The sequence below is a fragment of the Papaver somniferum genome, chromosome 3, assembly GCF_003573695.1.
Source record: "Papaver somniferum cultivar HN1 chromosome 3, ASM357369v1, whole genome shotgun sequence".
Taxonomy (NCBI): domain Eukaryota; kingdom Viridiplantae; phylum Streptophyta; class Magnoliopsida; order Ranunculales; family Papaveraceae; genus Papaver; species Papaver somniferum.
In genome coordinates, this window is record NC_039360.1 from 11,320,143 (window position 1) to 11,346,411 (window position 26,269).

Below are 26,269 nucleotides of genomic sequence, written 5' to 3' on the forward strand. Positions count from 1 at the left end.
ACAACTTGAACGGTACCAAAGACTCAATGTTCAAGTGTCAATCAAATTTCAATCAACAACCAAAGGTTAGATTTACCAATTGATTGAACTACGCACAACCTGTGATATTTCAATTATATAAACAAATATAATGCGGAAAATAAATAACACAAGTACCAGAAGTTTTGTTAACGAGGAAACCGCAAATGCATAAAAACCCCGGGACCTAGTCCATATTTGAGCACCATACTGTATTAAGACACTACAAACACTAGCCTACTACAACTTAACTTCGGACTAGAATGTAGTTGAGCCCTAACCAAGTCTCACACCGATTAAGGTACAACCGCGTTCCTGATGCCTCTGAATCCCAGCGGGACTCTACGCACTTGATTGCCTAAGATGATCTCACCAGAATTAAGAGTTGCTATGACCCAAAGTCGAAGACTTGATAAAAAAATCTGTCTCCCACATAAAAGTAAGTTTATTTTGATAGATAAATCAGTCTCCCATTGAATTACCTACGAAGTTTTTGTTCCATCTTTTGATAAATCAAGGAGAACAGGTACCAATTGATAATTCACTCTTACATTGCCGAAGAACGGCCTAGAAATATCAATCAACTCACAATAACTTAACTATATGGTAGTAGAATAAGTTATTGTGGAATCACAAATAAATGAGACGAAAGCTTTATGATTTCTTTTTCTATCTTACCTACCAGAGATAAATCTCGAGCCAATCTTAGAGAAGATATTACTGAATACGATAGAACAAGTAAGATCAGAACACGCAACTACAGAGAAAATAGTTGGGTCTGGCTTCATAATCCCAATGAAGTCTTTAAGTCGTTAACCTATCAGGGTTTTAGGAAAAATCTAGGTTAAAGGAGAATCGACTCTAGTATGCAACTAGTATCACACATGAGGTGTGGAGATTAGGTTTCCCAGTTGCTAGAGTTCTCCCTTATATAGTCTTCAAATCATGGTTTGATAGCTTTGAAATAAAACAATCAATATTCAACGTTAGATGAAAACCTGATTTAAGATTCATGCTAAGTTTGCTTAAAACCAAAGCAATATCTCTCCACCGTTAGATGGTCTTAGCTTGTTACACATAAATGAAATATACCTTCATTTAGATATGGGTAATCGTACCTAAACGTGTATATTGTGTTGGCTCAATAACAGTTAACTGAAGTTAGTCATATAAACACTTTTTTATTAACCATATTTATCTAACACTTCTAGATCAAATGAATCTAGTTGTGTTACTCATATAGTTGTTCAATTGTTTATATTCTCAAAGAAGAATACAAGACACAATTGAAGCAAAATCGGATTTGATTCAAGAGAATCAATTCATGAAAATTTAGCCGCGGTTTGCAAAGATTGTATTCCTTAATATATAAATGTATTTTTTCATGAGTATGAAATCATACTTAACCGATTTTAGAACTTAAACCAACTCAGTTTGCAAATGGGTATGCAAACTTAAGTTGCGGACATTGGTCTTGTCCGACAGTTCGCAAAAGGGTGTGGATACTGTCGTACCGGACCGCAACACAGGTGAAATCATTTGCAAACGGGTATGCAAACTTGGTTCCCGGACTTTGACAGTAAAAACCGTTCGCATACTGGTATGCATACTTGGTTCCCGGACCCGAATCACACTACAAAAGTTTTCCTACCGGTATGCACACTGTCCTATATCCAGACAATGGTTATTTGTTTTAAACTCCCATTTCAATCATTGAAACATCTTTAGAAGACGACAATAACTGTCTTACATAAACTATTATCTTATAAGCAAGCGATTGAATGATCATGACGAAACATTCTGAGTCTACATCAAATGACTGTCTCACACAAATCATGTAAGATGTTTCAAGGCAATTTTTACATGATCATCTTTTGACTAATTGTTTAGTTTCCAGTAAATAAATTGTTTCCTACTAAACTCGTCAAGAATAATGATGAATGTAGTTAAAGCAAAAAGCTTTCCAACACATATTTCGAGAAAGATATAAGCGAGTTAAACTCAGCTCGAAATATCAAATGTGCATAATGTAAAGTCTATATAGATATACGACTTAGTCTCAATAGGAGATAGAATAGAATAAACTTCTGAGTGGCAGATAAGTTTTAGTCTCCACATACCTTTTGTTGATGAAGTTCCTGCAAGCTCTCCCCAGTAGATCTTCTTCTTTAATTGATGAACGCCATAAGGTCTAAAGCTCAACTACACATTATATCCTAATCCGATACATAGCTATAACTAGACTAGAAATCAAGAGGCGTAAGGAGCGCGACTATAACTGAATTGTTGTGAGGGTTTAATTCGGTCTCAATTGCATTCTAGTCTGAAGTTAATTGGTAGTAGGCTAGTGTCTGTAGCGGCTTAATACAGTTTGGTGTATAATCTTGACTAGGTCCCGGGGTTTTTATGCATTTGTGGTTTCCTTATTAACAAAATTTCTGGTGTATGTGTTATTTCTTCTCCGCATTATATTGTTTATCTTTATAATTGAAATATCACATGTAGTATATTAATAAATCAAAGTAGATACATCCATCCTTCTTTGTTGGATACGACTTGATTGATACTTGGATATTGATCTTTGGAATCGTACAAGTACTCTCACCTACAAATCTGGTTAACGAACATGTCTCTGTAAACTTTCTGATTATGGGAGAAAGAGATACAACTTTAAATATTATTCCTTGATTGAGATTTATTAAGTTGAACTCTCGGAATTGTATTTAAGTTTGTCCATACAGGTTGCCTAAGAAAAAGTTGGTGGTGTATTATGGTACCCCCACGTTTTCAGTATCAATTAACACAGAGATGGTATGTTTATTGAGATATCCTGGAATTCAGAGTGTATCTCCACTAACATTTCCTATAAGAGAATTTAAAGATATTTCTGTGTCATACTTAATAGGGGAAGGTGTGTTTTTCTCAGACTGACCATCATCTGCAGGCTCATCATGTTGTTCTAGTTGGACGACTTCAACCATAAATAATTATTATTTTCAACAAATATGGTCTGGTCCGTAAACATTGATAGACGCATTTATGTGTCTAATTTGTCCTCAATGTTTCGTATTGTTGGTACTCGTTTTCGTCCTTATTATGGTGTTTTGTGTATTTTTAGGTATTTTTGGAAAATAAATATTGTTGGAAAAATCGTCTCGAAAAATCACTCGGAACACCCCTGGAGGACACTTGTTATACGGAGCCCAGATTTGGTTAATGGGAACCCCAGGTCACCCCCAAAACAGGCAGCTGCTATTCGCACCCCACATCTGGTTAGGGGGACACCACCTTCTTCGTTTGAACTTAAAAATTGGCGGGAAAAAAAAGCAGCTCTCTGATGAATTTTTCGATCGAAATTTGAAGGATTTCTGGGTAGACTAAAGGGCTGAAACTTAATGGGTAGTTGTGATATGTCCTAACAAAGCTGGTATGGGTGTTTGTTTCGATCAAAATTGGCTGGAAAATTCGTGACAAGAAAAAAGGGCAGCCCGTGCATGAGAAGAATAATTCACGAGTTTTTGAAGATTTATGCGTGTTCTGCTCGTGTATGATGACTCTAGCAACACTCTGGACCGTGTAGAAGGAAAATAAGGAAGGTTGGACAGCTGCAGATGCTCGGATGAAGAAAAAATATCCGGAAAATATTTTCTTTAACTGCCGAGTTTAATGAAGAATATTGAGAATTTTGGCGTAATTAAATGGGGATAAGGAGTATAAATATGTTGAGGGGATCATAGAGAATGGGGATGGATAGTTAGGGAGACTTTAGAAGACAACAGAGGCGAGAAATCAAAGTTGCAGAGAACTCCATTGTTTCTGCTGGTGAAGAACACACGAAGAACAATGACCCACAGAGAACCGTCGTTCATGCTACAGTGGAACGGCAGACTTATTTGCACAGTAACAGCGACACCAGGGCAGACTTATCTGTAACAGTGACAGCGACACAGAACCGTGGGTCTTAGAGAAACAGTAACACATATAACTGTTACAAACCCGATTTTCATTGTATTTCTCCCTTTTTATCATTTGTAAACCCATCTTTGAGCATAAATGAAATCAACTTTTGAGCGTGTTTCCAACATGGTGAGAGGCTAATTTCTCACACAACCAAGGCAGTGAGGAAGCTATTTACGCATGAATAATTGGTAATCATTTATTTCCTCTAATTTGTAATTTATAATTTATAATTCACTCAATCACTGCTTTTGCAGAATTTTAAATTGTTTGCAAAAATTTTCTTCATTAGTTGTGATTTAATTAGATAGGTTATGCTTTGTTTAGATAATATACGCTTAGGGATACAATTAATTTTTGAGAATTTTCCAGATTATTTGTGAATTAAGAAATAAGAGTCTTAAAAGATAATTAGAGTTTTGGATTGTTTACCATAATTTATTCATGTGTAATAGTGAAATCAGTGTCTTGGTTGTTTTCTAATATCTTGAAGTCAATTTTGTAATAAGTTTTCTTTGTTTTTAAATTTTTATTAAGTCTAAAATTCATTGCCTTCACAAGTCTTAAAACAACCCTTTTATCACTATCTACAACAACTTTGAGAACACATCAAACATCATCACAGTTGTAGTAGAGACCATGGTCTATTCTTTGTTTTAGTTGAGTTGGTAGTTTGACCTGGTGGAGTAGTATGTGTGTGTGGGTGGGTGGGGGGGGGGGAGGGGGAATGGTGATGTGCTGATTTAAAGGAAGAAAAAGAGTTTGAGAATGACCTGGTAGTAAGTTTGTGAGATTTTCACTGGAGCAAGAAGGTTTGTTCTTGTGTTTTAGCAGGGAAAAGCGCGCAGCAGTGTGGATATTGGAAACATAAGCATAAAGTGTTGGATTTCCTCCTTGAGACACCAATAAAACTATCCACAAAGTAACTTTCTGGTAATGTTGGATGTAAAGTTAGTAAAAGTGATTTTGCATACTCAAACTCTTCGAAATAATCATCAACTGGCATTTTATAAGACAACTTATTAAAGTTACCCACTATATTATCACCACCAGGATTCTCAAATCGAAGAAAAGCCTGTTATGGCAACTCAAACATGAACCAATATATTATATGATTGAAAATTTAGGAGTCGTCTATCAGCCTTAGCATCAAGGTGCATAGCCGGAATGGTGACTCGTTGGGTCTCGTCCCTGATATTGTGAAGTATGAAGTAATGATTACACTTTTGAATCCATTCCCTAGAATTATCTTCATCGAATCTCGGAAAATCGAGTTTAGGCATGTGTTGGTGGGTATTTAAGTCTCGACCCCCATGAGCAAAATTGAAATCAGATCCCTTTGCATCATTAGAGACTCTATAATGTTAAGTTGTTACTTTGTCTTGAAATTTCCGTCTCGAAGAGAAACTGGTTGTCGAGATCATCTTTAGTTAATACATTAAGACCAAGATTATCCAACTTGCCGCTAAGATAAGTGATCTGTGTATCGAATTTATTTCCTTAAGTCTTGTCAAGTTGGTGCACCGATTTTCCCACGATTAATCAGGAAAAAACAACTCTAGTGCCAATTATTATGGTCCCGCAACAATCAAACAACAGGAAGAAAATAGACAACTCTCAAACCTCAAGATTTGTGCCCTCTGGTTCAATTGAACATATCCTGGGATCAAAGTTATAATTGAAATTTTGGATTAACAATATTCATGTCGATTACAGACTTCTCTTACACATTTATAACATGAAAAACCCTATCTCAAAAAGGAACACTTATAAATCGACATCTGACAACATCTCACATGACGAGTTAACTACTCTCATTACTACTAACGACTATCTAGTTTCCTACTAACAACTTAAATGATAAAGGCACCCACTCTACTAACTAAACGACAACCCGGTATAAGACAGTTTGGTTAGGTTCGGCGAGGTTATTTTTATTATTTTTATCCGAGTTCTGTTTTTTTTAATTCATATCCGAATTCAATGCATTATTCATATATAAAAACATATCCAAAGCTCGAATTCGGTTATTTTTTTCCTAGCCGAATTTGATGGGTTGTTCATTTTTTAAAAGCAACATAAAGGTTCGGCTACAAAAAAGATATCGCCAAATTTAGTGGTTGTTTATTTTCTAAAACCAACACAGAGGTTCAACTAGGGATTTTTTTTCCTAGCCAAACTTAGTTTTTATTTTATATTCTAGTCTAACTCAACGAGTTGAAAAACATAGAGGTTTAGCTATGTTTTAATTTTTGTTTCTTAGCCGAACCTCGAGTTCGACTAGATTTGTTTTTTTCTCCTTGCGGACCAAAGAAATATAAAAAAATAACAAAAAACAATCTTTTTTTAAAAAGATATAAAAATTAAAAATAAAAGTAAAAATACTTTATTTATTGAAAAATCATACAAAGCTTTTTGTTGGCAATCTAGCGACAAGCTGGGCTCCAACTCCTCTTTGAATAACAACGCCTAATCTATAAAAAATGAACCTACCTACGCCACTACTAGCGTCAATGCTAAATAAACAATTCTTCAGACGCTTGAAAAAAATTAAAGTATCCTCACCCAGTTCTCCTAAGGTAGTAAAGGCAAGAACACCCAATCCATATCCATGGGCAGCACACTTGTCCGAGTATTTGGTATGTTTACATGAAACAACACCAGAAATAGCCTTACCGGGGACAAAGGAGCGGACACCATCACCATTGAAAAAAAAGTAAAAATTAAATAAAAATAAAAAGTAATTAAAAAAATAAAAATTTGGAAAATAGATATTTACTTAACTAATGGGTAATTTTTCCATTTTCTAACTTTAAAACACTCCTTATAAGTGTAAGGCAGATGGCCTAAGCACATCATGGTCCCACAAAAAGTAATCGTGTCCGAAAAATCGTTCATACTTTTGACCACTTAATGCGGCGCAGGAGCCAACTTATGGTTAGGGGTGAGAAGATACACCCACATCCATAAATTTTATCCAAACCACTCTGCATTTTGAAGAGTAAACACCCAATCTGTTTCTCGGCGGGTTAGGTGCGTGTGAATTTTCGAAACCGGCCGTTTTTACGGGTTGGACGCGGGTGATGTATCAACCATCTGTTGGATGCCAACCGGGAGGGAAGTTCTGGTATTATATAAAAATACGAAGGATAAGCTAGACCGTGAGGAAGGTACTTATGTTTAGAAGCTAGAGAAATAATCAGGATCAGAATGAAAGAGGGGGACAAAGTTGAGGATATAATGAACTCAGTATGCATGATCACGAATCAGTTTTTATCGGTGTTTATTGTGCACAACATTAATATTAATCTTTTAACGCGCGCGTTACATCCCCATAAGGGTCACTGTCCATCTAAAATAGATCCATCAAAACAAAATCAACACATAAACCCCATTTTTCCTAAACTGTCTAAATCACCCTTCCATGTATTTTCTTATATCTTCTATTTTCTTCGATATCTTTTTGATTCTATTTCAGAAACCAGAAACCTAACTCCCTCAAAACTCAAAAATCTCAGATATATATTCATCTCGCAGCGAAAATAATCCTCTGATTCTCGATTTTACCTTCTTCTCTTCTTCAATGGTTATGTACTTCAACCATTGAAGCAAATTCTGACCTAGCTCGCTTTATTTTTCTGACCTAATTTATGTAAAACAACAAAAATGGCGAAGAAACGAAATCAACAGGAGAAAAAGAGAGATGAAAAGCTAAAGAAAACTGCGAAACCACCTCAAAAAGGTAATAAATCGTATGAATTCTTATTCTTCAATGGTTTATGTTTCATTGTTTTCAATTGAATATGAATCAAAAGATTATTAGGTTTAGATTTCATTTGATTTTTTGGGCTTTCTGTTTGCTTTTAGGTTTCATTTGTTAGGTTTAGTTTTCATTTGATTTCAATTGAAAACTAATTCAATTTTGGGTTTAGGTTTAGGTCTCATTTTTGATGAAATCGTACTTCATATATGTTGTATTTAGGTTTCATTTGATTATTAGGTTTAGGTATCGTTTTCCTGTGTCTTCTGTTGGCTGTGTTTAGGTTTCATTTAATTTTTTTTCAATTTTGGCTGCTGAAATTAGCTTTGATGAAACAAAAAATGGTTCCACCATAACTGATGATGTTTGCTAAGGTATAATTTGGCCTTTTTGATGAAACCCTTTTTGGTTTCATCACTTTTCTACTTTGGTTTCACCATAACCATGTGTTTGTTTGATGTATAAACTACTCTTGAATATGCTGGTTGAAATTAATTTGGTTTCATAGATATGCTTGAATTTCTGTAGAAAGTCGATTATGGATATTAGGTTTCTGTTGTTTTTTCACTGATTTTGCGTAAACCAATTTTGGTTTCCATCATCTTCATCAACATATGGTTTTATCATTTTGATGGTTTGGTGCTACTGGTAATGCATATGAATGATGGTTTGGTGCTACTGGTATTGCATATGAAGGCATTGATACAAAATATAATTTGCTCTTTTTGATGAAATTATTTTTGGTTTCATCGTTTTATCTTTGTTAAATTGGGTTTCATCAGAATTGATTTGATTTTGTTGGTTTATTCATGTGTTTTTGAATAAACCATTATTGGTTTTATCATTTTTACTTTGATAAATTTGGTTCCACCAGAACAATTGGCGGTGTTGGTTTATTCTTGTTTGACTAAAATCATTTTTGTTTTCATCCTTATTGTTGTTTTCAATTAGTGTTGTCTTTGATGAAACCTATTTTGTTCTCATAATTTATTTTTACATTTGGAACCTGTTGTAGTGGTTTTTAGTTAGTGGTTTCATCTGTTTTTCATCCTTATTGGTGTTTTTAACTAGTGTTGTCTTTGATGAAACATATTTTGGTTTCATCATTGATTTTTACATTTGGAACCTGTTTTAGTGGTTTTTAGTTCGTGGTTTCATCTGTTTATCATTATTGTTGGTGTTTTCAATTAGTGTTATCTTTGATAAAACCTGTTTTGGTTCACATATTGTTGGGACCAGCTACTCTTTTGGTGTTTTCAATTAGCATTGTTTTTTTATGGAACCAATTTTGGTTTCATCATTTTCATTTAGTTAATGGTTTCTTTGATGAAACCAATTTTGGTTCAACAAGTATTTTCATGTGCTTATGGATTGCTTATGTATTTCACAATAGGGAAAAAGAGATTTACAGAACCATGTACATGGAATGTAGGAGATGCAATTACATGAAGAGCTCGTTGAAGGGAAACATGAAGTCTCCTGAAGAGGATACATCAGAAAAGATGTGAAACATGAGAGTAAAGCTGGCACTCAAAAATCATGATGACAGAAACATATCAATAAAGACAATAGTGTAAAATCAACTAGTTGTAATTGGATTTTGCAATATTATATGTTTCCTGTCAAAATGCTTATAATAGTTTATAAAAAAATTCAATTGCTTATCAATGGTTTCAATTGTTGAATTTTTTCTTGTCGAACTAATTCAATTGTTAAACTTAAAATAGATTTAAAACTCATATATGAGATATGAACGATGTTTTGATGAAGTATCAACTGTGAGTCTGTGCTAGTTTATCTATAGAGGAAACATCCTGATGGTAAGAACAACTACCAGTAACTAAATGTAAGAAAGTAATGTAAAAATATAAGGTTCATACTGCAGATGAAACCAAAGAAGCAACAATAAAAAATGATGAAACCAAAAAGGGTTCCACCGAAAAATGATGAAACCTATTTTGGTTCCAGCAAATTATAAAAGCCTGCAAATCTGAGAAACTTAATGTAAAATGAAACAAACACAAAACACATGTAGCAAATGAACATGTTTAACTATAAACAAATATAGACAAGAGAATAAATGTAAAATAACAGTCAGAGTAAATATGAAATGAAATATGAAAAGAGATTAAAACATATTATAGTCTAAATAAAAATTTAAGCCCAAAGTCGACGAATTGTAATCGAAATGACTTCACATCTGCTGCGCAGTGCATGTCCTTCGATTCCTTGTTGTAGAAATTAACTTCAAATTGTGGGAGTGTATTTGGCCAATTTAGCAAGGTTGTATAATTTTTTATCACCGCCGCCGCCGACCACCACCACCAACCAATAGCAGCCCCAATCGCCACCTAGCACCAACAACGCCACCACTAACCAGCATCGCCGCCACCAATATCGGCACCCGCATCGCCGCCGCCGCCACTACCACACACCATCACAATGACATCAGCTTTGTTGATAAAAAGATGAAACCAAAACAAAAACCTGTTTTATAAAAAAAAAAGGCAACAAATATTAGATGAAACCAAAACTGTTTCAACAAAAAAGTTATTATTAGATCACCAACAAATTGGCAAAGAGACGACGGGGAAGAACACCAACCCCTGGCAGGTATCTTGGACCTAAAAGTGCCCATGGTGAGAGTCTTTTCTTGTATTGATGATGTATGTAACAACAAAAAGTACTAAAAGAGAAGCAATTTACTAGCCAGAACTGTGCGACCACTGTTATCAGATTCATTTGGAACAATGATTTCGTCCAACAATAATGCCTCGTAATAATTAGAATAAACAAAGAACTCAATATTACATGTTGAATGATTTCGAACAAGAATAACACAGTAATAAGTTTTAAGTATTGGTAGCTAGCTTATAATTATTCAAGTGAGAATGATTTCATTCACTCACCTGCCAGTATCCCTTTTCACTAATTGTAATGCTTTGGGTCTACACCTCCAAAAGACTATATCACCTTTATCCTCGTCCTTAGCATCTTGATTTAACCAAAATGACAAAACATCTTCACATATTAAACCTTGAGCAACCATGTTGTGCCTACACAATCAAGAGGATCTTGTTAGGAACAAAAGCCAACTTTAGCCTCGATAACTGAAAGTTTTTTTCTTTCCAAAATAGAAATGGGTAAAACAGGACCCAACCAACAATACAGAAACACATCATGACCATATAAAAACAAAAAAAAAATACATAGCTACAGGGGTAAAAAAGATTTTAACTATAATTGTGAATTAAATCAGTATTAAGCAGCTGCAAATGTAGTCTCCCTACTACTTCACCTCCACGTGTCCATGAGAGAGTGTTATTTTCCTAACAGAAAATGTTCCAACCAAACTCAAAAAATTTCACACAAATTCAATACATTGTGATAGATACCAACAACCAACAACAAAATGGTATAAAGTCATATTCAATTAGCAACCAATTTATCACAACAAGCTTTGAATGGTGAGTTAAATTTAAGAAATTAGAAACCATAAAATCAATTAATCGCATATTATGGAAAATCTAATACAGGGTACCTATTCTTAGCACCAAGCACAAATTCATTTCATTTCCGAAATTCAATTCGAACGAACTCAATTCGACTCCGAACAAAAATCATGAAAATCACAACAAAAATTAACTCACCATGATTTAACTACTTACTGCAATTGTTTTGAGGTTGAACAACTTCTCCCTCTTGTTGGGTTGAATCATGAGTTCGGCTATTAATAAAAGGAACCTAAACTTGAAAGACAAATCCCCCACCACCACCGCTGCCTCCACTACCATCACCACCCATCGTTTCTGATTACCCATAGCTATGATCTGATTCAAGTTTTGGTATTTAATTTGATATCACGAAAGAAAACCCAAACTTGAAATGAAAAACCTCCACCACCACTGCCGACACTACCCTCCCTATTCACTGTTTTTTCAAATAGCTCTACCTATTGATCTAAGAGGATGATGATGATTATTTGCAGAAGAATAAGAAGTCGTGAATACATTGACTGTGGTTTTCTCTGAGAGAGAGAGAGAGAGTTGACATAATAAGATCTCTACGAAGAAGAACAGATGAAGTACGGAGAGGCAAGGTAGTTAATATCGTGTATCGGTATCGTATCGGTCGGGTCCTATACACCTATACAAATGATAATATCTGTTTTTATAGGCGATACATCATTAGGATTTTTTTAATATTTATTATTTATCAAACAAAAAAATATTGATATAACCATAATAAAAAAAAAATAATTATAGTAAACATACTCCAACCTTACAAAATAAGAGGTGGTTGATTAGAGCCTTATACTATCAATAACAAAACCAAGCATTCAATGTCTGTTAGCCCATCAACATCACATTTATAGTAATTACATCCACCATAATCATATATGAAGTTAACAAAATTAGTGGAGTTACTTTCTTGAACTTTTTAGTTCAAGAAAGTTCAAGAAATCATAATCAAAAGACAAAATACATTAGTGATATATCAATGTACAAGTGAAACCTATATTATCAGTGTACAAGTGAAACTGATATATAAGTCCGTATAGGACGATACACGCGTTTTTATCGCCTCTCCTTCGTATTGACGATATTTTCAACATGGAAAAGATTTTTTCCGATATCCTATAAAAACCTTTAATGTCGTCCTATACAACCGATATTGACTACCTTGGGAGAGGGTATGCCCGGTATTTCTGGAAATAGAAAATATCTAGTTTACTTAGATTTAAATAATTTGGGATTTTTGTGCCACTTTTCAATCAAATTGTTTTTATTTATTAAAGATAATATGGATGGATTTTTTGTATCACAAGTTTGGTCACCTTGGTATTTTATGACTAGTTATGTTAGTCTTTTGTAAATATGTTTTATAATCCACCAATCTACCCACATCCACCCATTTCATCCGTTCACCCGTGGGTATTTTACTCATTGGATAATGGATTAGACGTAGGTGCATTTTTATTATCCGTCATTTTAATGGATTGGACACGGATGGTACCAAATCCGCACCCACTCACCCGTTGCTCACCCTTACTTATGGCATGGATGTGCAATTGCCACCTAAACCAGCCGGCTCCCAAGCCTATTTGTCGGTGAAATGGGCTTTGAAGCCCATTTTTTCTCAAGCCCAATAAACCTTTGCGTAATTCGTTTTTTACTATTTCCATTTTCTACTTTCATGAAATTAAATGGTTGAATGTTCTTTTGTATACCGTTGCTGTGAAGTATGAAAGCTGAGAGTATAATATGGTCGGTACATATCGATGATTGTTAGCAACACCAAAACCTGAATTAAGGGTGAAAAAAACATTACCTGCAAGTGCAAACCCAAAATTTTCAAATAATAAATAACCTTGGTTGGAGAAAAGAGAACCAAAAGTGGCTCTTACTGGGAGTAGTTCTTATTGGTTATGGGTTAGTTACAGTTGTTTGTATCAAGGAGCACCCTAAAAGTTGCTGGAGTTGTTGTGAGTTAGTCGTTACTGAATATTAACCAGACCTCTGCATTCACTTTGGACATTGATTCGTAATTGCATGAGTTGGCCGGGGCTGTCGTGAGTTGGTCGATGAATGTTGCAGCCGAAATGAACGTTGTCCGTGACTGTCTTCTCAGATGGGTCTCACTGTGTTTTTAGCTCGTCGCTTTCCATGCTCAAGCGTACACAAAATAGTTTAGTAGTCATACCTGAAGTTTGCTAGTTGTCTGTCTGTGCATTTGTCCCATACCAACATCGTTCTGTCCCAGGAAGCGTCTTCGCAGTCTTTTCAGCAAACATTGATGCTCTTCGAGCTTCTTCGCACTCTTTTTAGCGGATATAGATGCTCTTCTCCTTTGTTGGGTGGCTTTTTGGCTTGCGCTTCTATCACAGACTGTTTCTGCAAAACCCTTCTCGTTGTAACTAGGGAACCCATTAGAAGATATCTTCACTGAAGTATCATGGCCCAACACTTGACATTCACTTATAACATGCTGACCCATTATTGCAGGAGGTGCTTGGAGTTTCTGTGAGTTAGTCGATGGATGTTGCAGCAGAAATGAATGTTGTCGGCGTCTGTCTTTCAAGATGTATGCCTCAGCTTCTGCGTCTAGTCGTTTTCTCCGTTCACGCCAGCAAAAATTCTTTTGCAATCTTTGTTGTTCGGAGGTCATATTTGAAGTTTGCCGATTTTCACATCCACACACATTGCCTCCATGCGAATTAGCCATCAACAGACATTGTTCTCTGCAACTCTTTTCAGCAGACATATATGCTCTCTGTTGATCATTGTTTCTGGGCGAAAAAACCTTATTATAACTAGAGCATACTTTAGAGGACTTTCTTATGGAGGTATTACCCTCTTGCAGGCTACCGAGTTTGAAACTCGTGAGTTTCTTAATTCCTAACAACCGATCAGAAACTAAAGTATTCCCCTCTGGTAGAATACTGAGTTCGAAACTCGCAAGCTTTCTAATTCTTAACGACCGACCCTCAGCTGAATTGGCGGACATATCACCAAGAACTTGATGTATTCCGGAGGATACTGCAACAGATTTATTCACCAAAACTGCTTCTGACTGTTTCTCTGCATTGTCTAGTAAGCTATGAGTTTCTTTCTCCTCTGCTGGTTCATCATTATCGTTCTTACTGACATAATTCACAGCCATCATAAGGGTTTCAAAATTACTTGAATCAACCATTGACGAACTTTTAAACTTCTTTACTGCCTTTTTTTGTATGGCATAGTTTTGAGGAGGTTTCTCTCTAAATCTCTTTCTCAAAAAGTTCGGAACAGCCAGTTTATTCTCTTTTGGATTATCAGGAACCAATATATCTTCTGTAGGCTCTTCAGATACCCTTACCAGCTCATTAGAATCAATTGATTCTATCGCAGCAACAAGAACTTCAATGGGATAAAGTGACCCATTTCTTTTAGCAGAAGCACCTAAGCTTCCATTACAGGAGTTGTCCGTCATACCTGAAATTTCATCACGACTCCTATTTGATGATGATATCTCTACCGAACCACGCCACTTAACTTCGGTATACACATCAGCAGGGTTACAGATGGCACTGCGCAGCCAAAAGTACCATAAGCATAATAAAATGGATAAAAGAAGACAATTAAGACCGTCTACACATCCATATTTCCATATTGATCTCTTATATAGCCTATACACAAGAGAGGTAAGATCCTAAGTGAAAGAAAGCATCACCGTGCATTAGAGATTCAGTGTATTACACAAGGTTAGCCTCTGTTTAATCATAATAATCAATGGCAAGGAAAATTATGGTGAGTCATGTATCAGAGGATTTATCTAGTATTCCACTTCCTGATCAGTTTAAAGCTCTTCAAAGTTACAATCTAATAATTTTGGCTAATCTCTAGATAATTCCTCAAAATACTCTAATGTTCCCCATATCTTGGGTGCAGATCTTTCAATCGAGCTAGAACGCCAAAACTAGAACCCACTATGTCAGTATCAGCAATATAAGTTTGTATACTATACTTTTGGTTGAAATCCTTCATCTTTACCATTGAATGTTCTTCATGCACAACACAGTCATTTTGGGCACCCTGAATGCCGGTCTAATCTCTGACGTCATGTTTCTGGGAGGAAGTAGTCAAGTTTATTGTGATCCATTTCTTTTTCTGTCACTAAGACAAGATTATGAGGCAAGTGAGAACTGCTGGGCATTTTTATTATTCTTTCGCAAACTAGGTTGCTAAAAAGTTCAAAACCCCTTCATGTACTGTTCAATTATCTAAACTTAGTGAAGCCAGGTCTCAGATTCCTGAGTTGAGAGTCTGTAATCAGCCCAAACTACTAAAATAGGTGCTAACTAGTTGTATGAATGTTAGCCGCACTTAGTTGTTGAGCGATGCAAAATTAACATGAAAGAAACTTAGTTGGTAACCAATTATGTGCAATATGTAGACGAGCATACCGATACAAAATAAAAATCAACATATAAACACAATGAATAACAATGATATAAAGCAGGTGGCAAACTTAAAAAAACAGTTGCAAAATGGTCAGATGAAAAAATGTCTCTAAAAACTCAACTGCATTCCCAATGTAAACAAGTACTCCGTATTCGAGTGAAACGGAACACAGTGATTGGTATATTGTTGGTACCAACTTAAAGCATAAACCACACGTAAAGCATCATAAGCATATAAATACTTTGTGAATTCCAGCTTCTTAATTTACCTTTTTGATGGAGTCTTTGAGTGTGTTGTTGTTGGTACCAACTTAACTTTTGGCCTATAAGAACTCTCACCAGTCATATTCCTCCATTTGTCCTGTCCAAAACATTAACATCACAGAAATGAGAATTAGAGAGATTCAAAAGCAATGACCAATTTTCAGGAAATACGAAATCCATTAGATTTAAATTTGATGGAATTGAGAATGATAGAGATTACCTTTAAGTCTACATTGGTACGGGAAACAAGACAAGGACCAAATTCAGGATCTGACACAATGTTTTTCCATTTCCCTGCTCCGTGTTTGTCAACACCAGATTTTAGGGCTGCTTCTTCTGGTAATGTCCATTTCAGTTTCCTTCTGGGTGTTATAGGGTCTACCATTGTGAACCTATTGTATAATGATCAAATTTGGTCGGTCTTGTCTTTCTTCTCTTCACAAAGTTTTAGGGTTCATAAGAGATATTGGTCGCTTCTTTTGTCTGCTAATAATTGGGGAGGAGGAAGACGATACTGTTTTCAGTTTTCTATCCCTTTCTCATCGGAGTTTAGATGTCAACGTTTGTTACAGGTGTACGGTAGGATTCGTTGGGTACATGTACTTGTGATATGGGATGACCTAGTTATTTGGTTTGGAGCACCCACAGTTATAGAGTTGGAATGGTACATATACTATGCCATTTTTTTTAGCAAGGAGGGCTCGTGGATATAGAACAGAAATCGCTAATAGCGCGTTTGGATACACATCCAGAAGTAACTTTTTGATTTCTAGAAATCAAAAAGCAAGAAGTCAGTTTGGATGTAGAATTTCAGAACAATTTCTAGAAGCAGAAAAATCGACTTTTTGTGAAACAAAATATCTAGACTTCTGACTTCTACATCTGGAAAAGCAGAAGTCAGAAGCAAAATTGTATCCAAACGCACTATAAGGGTTTGGTATTGTCTGGAAACACATTATTTGGGAAGTTGGTAATGTAAGCTTATTTCTATTTGGAAAGACATCTGGATTCCAAATAGAGGTAGTTGGCCCTCATCTCATTCTATTTTTCTAGCTACAAAACAATAGATTAATTTATAAACCATGACACCAAAACATGGAAAGCTAATATTCTGGAATGCTTGTTTGATGGTGTGATTGTTAACCAAGTTACTTATATTAGAATTCCTTTAATTGGTGAAGACAATCTTAGGTGGAAGCCTAGCAGGAATGGGGAATTTATTGCTAACACGACATATAAAGTTATTTTAAACCGGAATCTTCTGTCTATACCTTGCAAAAATTTGACCAATGTGAATTGGATTTTTTTTTGAAATGTAATCTCCACCTAATATTAAACACTTCATGTAGAAATGTATACATAGATGACTTCCTACTATGGATAAACTCTCTAGGTTAAACAATCACCAGAATAATTTGTGTACTTTGTGTGGTAAAAACCCTGATTATCTACAACATCTTCTTGTGGATTGTGAGGTCTCAAAGACAATTTGGCAATTGTCCTATCCTTCTATTTTAAATGTTAATCCTCACTTTAACTTCTATAATTGGCTAAGCTCTTATTTTGATGCTCAAATACTATTTATGATATGTCTGTTTTGAAAAATATAAGCTTTGTTATGTAGCATATCTGGAAGAATAGATGCAAGAAAGTATTTGAACATATGCATGTAAATGAAGAACCAGTGGCCAGACAATCCATAACAATGATTTGCACCATATATTGCAATCTGCAAACAATGATAGCTAACAATCATTTCAAATAGGGGTCAATCATTCATGGGATTCATCCCAATCCCACTATTTTGAAAATAAATTTGATGCCTCCTTTATTGATTGTACAATACCTTTTGTAATTGGACTAATAGCAAGAGATCACGTAGGTACCTGCACTGGAAAAAAATGATGTTCAAGGAAAACAACAGATCCAGATTAAGCCGAGGCAGCAACCTTTTTAGAGGCAGTTATCTGGACAAGAGACGAAAGACTCCCAAGAGTGATCTTTGAAGGTGGTTGTTAAAACGTCATCGTTAGAGCATTGCTCGGTCGAACTCACAAGTGTTGTTATACCAAGTTTCTTGTCAAATTTAGTTGATCAAAACCATGTCTTGATTTCTAGTCTACAATTAGTTAAGTCTCGGATTAGGATAGAAGTATGTAGTTGAGAATCAGACATCACTGCGTTCTACCGTTTGATGGCGAAGATCAACCGAAACTTTTGGAGAGCTTCTTCAACAAAAGGTAAGTGAAGACATAATCACCTATTTCTCTAGTTATATTCATCTTTCTATCTATTAGATGATGTGGCATAACTAATTAGAGTATTGCAAGCATATCAAGAATTTCGAGTCAAGTTTATCTTGGTAATTATTTCTAGAAATATATATGACTAAGCTTAATGAACATTTGTTCATACTTGATAAATTTCGGTTAAGACCAATTTATTGTTCATAATCTAAATCATGATTCAAGATTATCATTTGAAAATAGCCTCAAACAGTGATATGTATCATTGATGTTATTTAGGAATTTTCGAATTGATTCAGAGAGAAATATAAAAATATTGTAAACATGGATACAAGACAGTATGCATACAAGTTCAGATACTGCGAAAGCATTTATAGGTCCGTAGACGTAGTACATGTACCCAGTACACGTACCTGCATAGCTATACGTCGACATCAACTTTTTGGTACGCATACCAGGTATTCATGCCATAAAAGTCTGTTGCTCGTAAAATATAAATGGTACGCATACCAAGTATGCATACCGTAAAGGAACTGTTGGTTTTGAAACCTCGTGTGGTATTCATATCCGGTACGCAAACCAGAAAAGTTCTGTGAGTTTTTGAACTCTTTTTTGTCTTGAGGGTACACATACTCGGTACATGTAGTTACCCTGTCGAATATTTTCAGATACATAAAATATTATTTCTGTGAGATAATTGGGATTTGAATAAATCTATAAAAACGCTGTATAGACATGGTTGATCACATTATAACGTATGGTTGTGACTCAAGATTAAAGTCTTAAGTGTTAATGAAAATGATTAAGCTTATGGTTCAATTGGCTAGTTTCAACTAACCGTCCATGAACAATTTCTTTGTACACGGTTCGGTTACGGTTCATCCTAACCAGAGTGTATATCTTGGTATATTGTTCTCATTTCAAAGATTCATCTAACAGTGGATATTGTTTGCTTGGTTCCAAATCTGTCTTAGCTTAAACCTAAATCAACCTATACTTTGAAAGTCTATACAAGGGAGAACCTCAAGGAGCTAGAGGATATTTGAATCCCTGACATTATTCTTTGTGTGTCCTAGTTGTAAACTAAAGGTCGTCCTCTCCCTAAAACCCTTCTAGGGTTTAACGACTAAAAAGACTTCGCCTAGGGATTCGTGAATCCAGGTCCAACTATCTTTTATTTTGGTAGTTCGAGTATCCCGATCTTGTTTGATTGTTGAGCTGCTCACTCAAACAAGATAGATAGAAATCGCAAAGTTCTTTTCGTCTCAGACTTTGTGATTCCAAGAGTTTAATACTTGTGAGGTGAATAATAATCTAGGCTGCTCTTCGGGAAGCATAAGTCCGGATTTTGAGGTTAGCTAGACTTTGTCTATTGCTATCGATTTCCAATCTCACCTTGATATATCGATCAGAAAGGAAATAACACATAGTCTTATCTGTGGGATGAAGATTGGTTTAAAGTCTTCAACTGAGTTGAAGCAACTCTTAAGCTATAAAGGACGTCAGCTAACGAAATCAATTGCGCGGAGTCCTGCTGAAATTCAATAGGCATAAGGAGCGCGACTGTAATTGAGTTGTTGTGAGAGTTTAATTCGGTCTCAACTACATTCCAGTCCGAAGTTAAGTGGTAGTAGGCTAGCTTCTCTAGCGGTTTAATACATTTTGGTGTTCGATCTGAACTAGGTCCAGAGGTTTTTCTTTTTTTTTTGCCGTTTCCTCGTTAACAAATTTTTTGGTTTCGCATTATATTGTTTATATTTATAATTGAAATATCATATGTTGTACGTAAATCAATCAAAGTAGAGACATCCATCCTTGTTTGTTGGATACGACTTGATTGATTCTTGGATATTGGTCTTTCGAATCGTCCAAGTACTCTCACACGTAAATCAGGTGCACAGACTTGTCTCTGTAAATTTTATGATTGTGATAGAGAGTGATATAACTCTAAATATTATTCCTTGATTGAGATTGATTAAGTTGAACTCTCGGAATTGTATTTAAGTTTGTCCATACAGGTTTCCTAAGAAAAAGTTTGTGGTGTATACGGTACCCTCGTGTTTTCAGTCATTAATTGGTTCAGAATGCTGGTCAAGGGTTCATTTCCAATCATAAGACATTCACTTTAACTAATTGAAAACGCAGGGTACCAAAATACAACACCAACTTTTTCGTTTGGTCCTATAAGATAAAACCTAATACAATTGCAAGTAGACCAACTTAATGATCCTTTAACAATATGTATATATGGTTTGTCTTTCTTGTTCAATCAGTAGTTTAGATCAAAGATCCGTGAACCTGACTGAGTACAAGAACTCTTGGACGATCTCAAAAATTAATATCCAAGACAACCTAGTATGTACCAAAATAGTACGTGAAACGAATTCCAACAAGAAAAAGTCTTGTAATCTTTATTTCAAGATACGAATTCTCAAGAAAAAGTCGTGTAGGTTCTATACAGTTTTAGTTAAAAACTATCTAGATTGTTTATCGAATCACTTGATTTTACTTTAATTATATCAAACACAAATACACTGCGTAAGTAAAAAGTAAATCAAGATACAAAGAAATTTTGTTAACGAGGAAAACTGCACCTGCTGAAAAACCCCGGGTCCTCGTCCGTCTAAAACACCGAGTCGTATTAAACCTTTACAAACACTAGCCTACTATCAGACTTCAGGCTGGAATATAGTTGACACCGAATCCACCCTCCAATCAATTCAGTTACACTGTGCTCATTCGTCTCTTGAACCTCACAAGGCTCTAAACCTAAGAGTTGCTTCATCCACATGAAGACTTTTTGGGTTTTGAATCCACAAAACACTGGTTGATTTCCCTTTTGATGTGAATCAAGGTTTAGGAAATGTTGTGTTTGTTTTGAATAATGAAAATGCTAGGTTTACCGAGCCATTATCCCGACTAAAATTTTGCCACTAACAAATACATGGGACCCACTCCCATCCATTGATAATCCCAATGCATAGAGTGTTTCCCTAAACCATATGATCCCCTGTCGGGATATTTTGCGGGAGCGAAATTCGGTCGGTGTAGCACTCCTCTTTGAATAATTATAAGGTAAAAGTAATGTCAAAACAAACTTGTAGGTTATGAATTATTATAGGGTTATTTAACGTTTGGTACTCAGTAAATGTCCAACACCTAGCTTTGGTACCATTTAAAATATTAAGGGTTGGTACCTTGACCAATCAGAGACTGTCAAGTCAAACAGTTGACTTAACCTACTGTTACTTAAATAATTAAAACTATTAATAAATATAAATCACTTAACAGTTCGTGAACACCGTTCTCACGTGACTTTAAGAAAAAATGTGTGATCCATCCAACTTAATTTTACGGTAACAAATAAATTGATCAAACGGTCACAATTTGACCTTTAATCGGGGTGTTCTGCTGGTGATTAAAATGTGAGCTTGCGGCTGTACTGCAAACCCATCTCATATCTTCTACCACCTTCAAATTCTTAAATAATGTGAGTTCACGTCAAATCTTCAATACCAATTTCATCAAATTCCATTCAATTTGTGACTATCCTCATCATCCTTATTGTTAGAGCATAGCTCGGTCAACCTCGCATGCGTTGCTATCTCAAGCATGTTTGTCAATGTCCGTGATCAAAACTATAAGTCTTGATTTCTAGCCTACATAGCTAAGTCTCGGAGTAGGATAGAAAAGTGTAGCTGATCTCAAGGACTTCATGGAGATTCATCATACAACGACGAAGATCTATAAAAGGAACCGTGGAACTTCATCAACAAAAAGGTATGTGGAGACTTGAACTTATCTATCACTCAAAAGTCTATCTCTTCTATCTCCTACTTCTTATGAGACAAAAGTCGTATGCTATATAGACTAGATCATACACATTTGATATTTCGAGCTGAGTATTCATTGCTTATATTTTATCTCGAAATCATGTGTTGGTAAAGCGTTTCGCTTTGATCAAGTTTATCTTCACCTAGTGACGAAAGTCATGAAAAGTTTCAATCACTTTGAGAATTGCTCTGACATGAATCAGTCTGTGAATAACGGCTACATAGCGTCCTCTGAGAATGTCTTAATGATTGAAATGAGAGTCTAGATTACATAACCATGTATTCCTTGAACCGAAGTTTTCGAACTTTATTGATCAAGAGAAATCGGGAGGATTGTGGAATTGGCTTGCCAAGTCCGCGAACTGTCGGAAGTTCTCGACAGAGAATTTCTGTCGGATTTTCCAAAACTCGTTTGTGTGCTAAGTCCGCGAACTCAGTCCGTGAAACCAGTCCGCGAACTGGCGGAAGTTCTCTTTCCGAGAATTTCTGTTGAGTTTGGAAAACTCAACCGATTAACTTAAGTCCGCGAACTTGTTTGTGAACTTAAGAGGTTATGATCTAAAGATGTGCTCTGAATATGAAACATTAAATTACTAAGGAATGATTTATGCAAACCGTGGCTATAATGTTCATGAGCCGATTCAATCGAATCAAACACAAACTTATCAGGTTTAGAGTGTTTGCCTGCTCTGATACCAATTGAAAAAGTGGGGGTACAACAATCACACCCAATATTTCGCATAACAATCTGTATGGAAAAACTCCAATATACTTTCTAGAAAATCAACTGGACAGTCAGACTCAATCTAGATAAAAAGTATATCAAAGAGTTTATATCTCTATCTATCGATTTGATATATACTCAAGCAAATAGAAATCTGCGAGTCTTTATCAAATACTAGAGAGATAACTTGGATGGTACCAAAGACCAATATCCAAGTGTCAATCAATTTAAATCAACAACCAAAAGGTCGGATATTCTAATTGATTGAACAACGCACAACCTGTGATATTTCAATTATATAATAAAATATAATGCGGAAAAGAAATAACAAAGACACCATAATTTTGATAACGAGGAAACCGCAAATGCATAAAAACCCCGGGACCTAGCCCAGTTTGAACACACACTGCATTAAACCGCTACATACACTAGCCTATTCCAAATTAACTTCGGTCTGGACTGTAGTTGAACCCCAATCAATCTCACACTGATCCAAGGTACATTTATGCTCCTACGTCTCTGATCCCTGCAGGATGCTACATACTTGATTCCCTTAGCTGATCTCACCCACAAGTAAGAGTTGCAACGACCCAGAGCCGAAGACTTTAATAAACAAATATGTATCACACAGAAAAGTCTAAAGTAGATAAATCCGTCTCCCACGAATATACCTACGAGTTTTGTTCCGTCTTTTGATAGATCAAGGTGAACAGGAACCAATTGATAAACCAGACTTATATTCCCGAAGAACATCCTAGTATTATCAATCACCTCACAATAATCTTAATCGACGCAGCGAAAAAAGATATTGCGGAATCACAAACGATGAGACGAAGTGTTTGTGATTTCTTTTATATCTTTCCTATTGGGGATATCAATCTCAATCCAATTATTACAATTGTACTCGTACGATAAAAACAGCAAGATCAGATCGCACAACTACAAGAAAGTAGTATCGACCTGGCTTCACAATCCCAATGAAGTCTTTAAGTCATTAACCTGGTTTAGAAGAAGAAACCAAAGGTTAAATGAGAATGGACTCTAGCTTAGCACAACTAGTATCACACAGAAGGTGTGGGGATTAGGTTTCCCAGTTGCTAGAGTTCTCCCTCATATAGTCTTTCAAATCAGGGTTTGCAATCAATGTTGGCTTGGTAACAAAGCATTTAATATTCACCGTTAGATGAAAACCTTATTAGATTCGAGCTAATATCTTTCAACCGTTAGATCGAAAACTAGCTTGTTACACACAAATGAAATGCACGTTTCTAGGCTTGTGTAACCGTACCCAAACTTGTACATTTGTTGGTTCAACAATAGTCAACCAAATGGTTAGCCATATGATCAATTTCATATAAAATATATTCTTCATCACCATAACTAGTTCAAGTGACTCAAATGAACTAGCTAGAGAGTTGTTCAATTGCAAGGACATCTTATGTAACTACACAAGACACAATTGAAGCAAAAACGATTTGATTCACTCGAATCGGTTCATGAATTATATAGCCACGGTTTTCAATTTGCATTCCCTAATTTAGATAGGGATAATTTCACAAACTTCGTTTTTAGATATAACCTACTCAAGTTCGCGGACTGGGTTCACGGACTTAAGTTCCCGGACGAAGTTCACAAACTCCAGCAGAATTTCTCGGGTCGAGAACTTCCGCTAGTTCGCGGACTGAGTTCGAGGACTTGGCTCACGCCACCATTCCGGTTCTCTTGATCAACAAAGTTCGCAAACTTTGGTTCAAGGAATAAGGACTTATACATATATGTGTTTCCACAACAATGCTTATATCCTCCAATGGTTATATTATCTAAACTCTCATTTCAATCATTGAAACATTCTTAGAGGACGTTGATATTCTATGGTTGTTATTCACAAACTACTTTTCGTCAAAGTAAGCAATTTTCAAAGTGATTGAAACTTGTCATGACTTTCGTCACTAGGTAAAGATGAACTTGGCTAAAGCGAAAGCTTACCAACACATATTTTGAGAAATAGATAGGTGAGATAAACTCGGCTCGAAATAGCAAATGTGTATAATCTAAGTCTATATAGCAAAACGACTTTTGTCTCAAGATATGAGATAAATAGACTTTTGAGTGATAGATAAGTTCAAGTCTCCACATACCTTTTAGTCGATGAAGATCCACCGGTTCCTTGAGTATTCCTTCGCCTTGTATGATGATTGCCATGGAGTTCTTGAGCTCAACTACACTTTCTATCCTAGTCCGAGACCTTAGCTATAGTAGACTAGAAATCAAGACTTATAGTTTTGATCACTAACATTGACAAACATGCTTGAGATAACAACACATGCGAGTTCGACCGAGCAGTGCTCTAACAACTATGTTTGTCCCAAAGGGTTGTATGACTTACATATACAATATTAAAAGATTCGAGGATAGGGATATGTTTATTAACCAACTCGTCAAAAAATTTATACCTGGATCGATCTGTTCGATTCTTCTCAGACAATTACGACATGTATGAATCGATGGATACATTTGAAACACATATCCTTGCCCGTGACGTTACGGCACGGGTTGAGACCTAGTATGCCACATATATAACGGTTACAAACACGATAATAAGATAATTTTGGATCGGATCAAACGCAAACTAGCGATTAAGATACCCAACTGTAAATTTACTCATTCTATGTAAGATATTTCAGCGAAAAAATATATGCATTAACTAGATTTAATGCTTCAAAAAAATATTAACTAGATTCAGTGGTTGCAAGGTGAATTTGATGGAAAGTGGCATACACATGTAGACTATATATTACTTAAATAATTTGGTTGTTATATTTTGATGATATATATAGCTAATTTTATTATGTATGTATGAAAATTATTTTAGATTAAAGAAAAATAGAATTCTCTCGGAATTGAACAATCAAAACGCTCGGGAAAAAAAATACATCAATCAGATTAAGGCAGTGTCGTTACGGCACGGGTTATCTCTAGTTAACATACATTCATTATATGACTCATCTTATATTGAGACTCTTCCACCACCCATAGCTCATCCTTTGATTCTTGGTTATTTTATACTCAAGAGTACTACCATCTTCTTCTTCTAATTCCATCCAAGCCAAAAAACGGATTATGTTGATCTCCATCACCTGTAGTGAATAACACATAACATTTCCATCTATACCAAAAACTATAGTTACAACCCTTTCTCATGACCACCACAACAACTATCATCCGAGTCTTGCAGCATCAATGAATATTACCATTTTCTTCTCAGCATCAGATACATCCATACTGAAATCATATCCATTCATCCCTTAAATCAGTAAACACATACACTTATTTCCCACTCCATGTTGGTGTCAAGAAAACCAACCAGCTGCTGCTTGATTCAACATCCAACTCAAACCCATCTGTGTTTCATTCTTGACTTCGATTCCATGACCTAACACTTCAAATAAAACCATAATTAATTCTCATTGCAACAAACACCATCTCATCTCCTATGGCTTCGACATGACCATCAGATCCACCTAA

General features: G+C 35.6%; 1 protein-coding gene across 1 annotated transcript; it reads right to left on the bottom strand.

Moving 5' to 3' along the window:
* Nucleotides 1-13,067: 13,067 nt before the first annotated feature.
* LOC113355304 lies at nucleotides 13,068-16,446 on the bottom strand. The gene is made up of 3 exons (XM_026598131.1): nucleotides 16,162-16,446; nucleotides 15,947-16,038; nucleotides 13,068-14,804 (listed from the first exon to the last, which is right to left on the bottom strand). Exons 1-3 carry the CDS (start codon nucleotides 16,324-16,326, stop codon nucleotides 13,433-13,435), a joined length of 1,629 nt encoding a protein of 542 aa, XP_026453916.1. The 5' UTR covers nucleotides 16,327-16,446; the 3' UTR covers nucleotides 13,068-13,432.
* Between the last annotated feature and the right edge of the window lie 9,823 nt (nucleotides 16,447-26,269).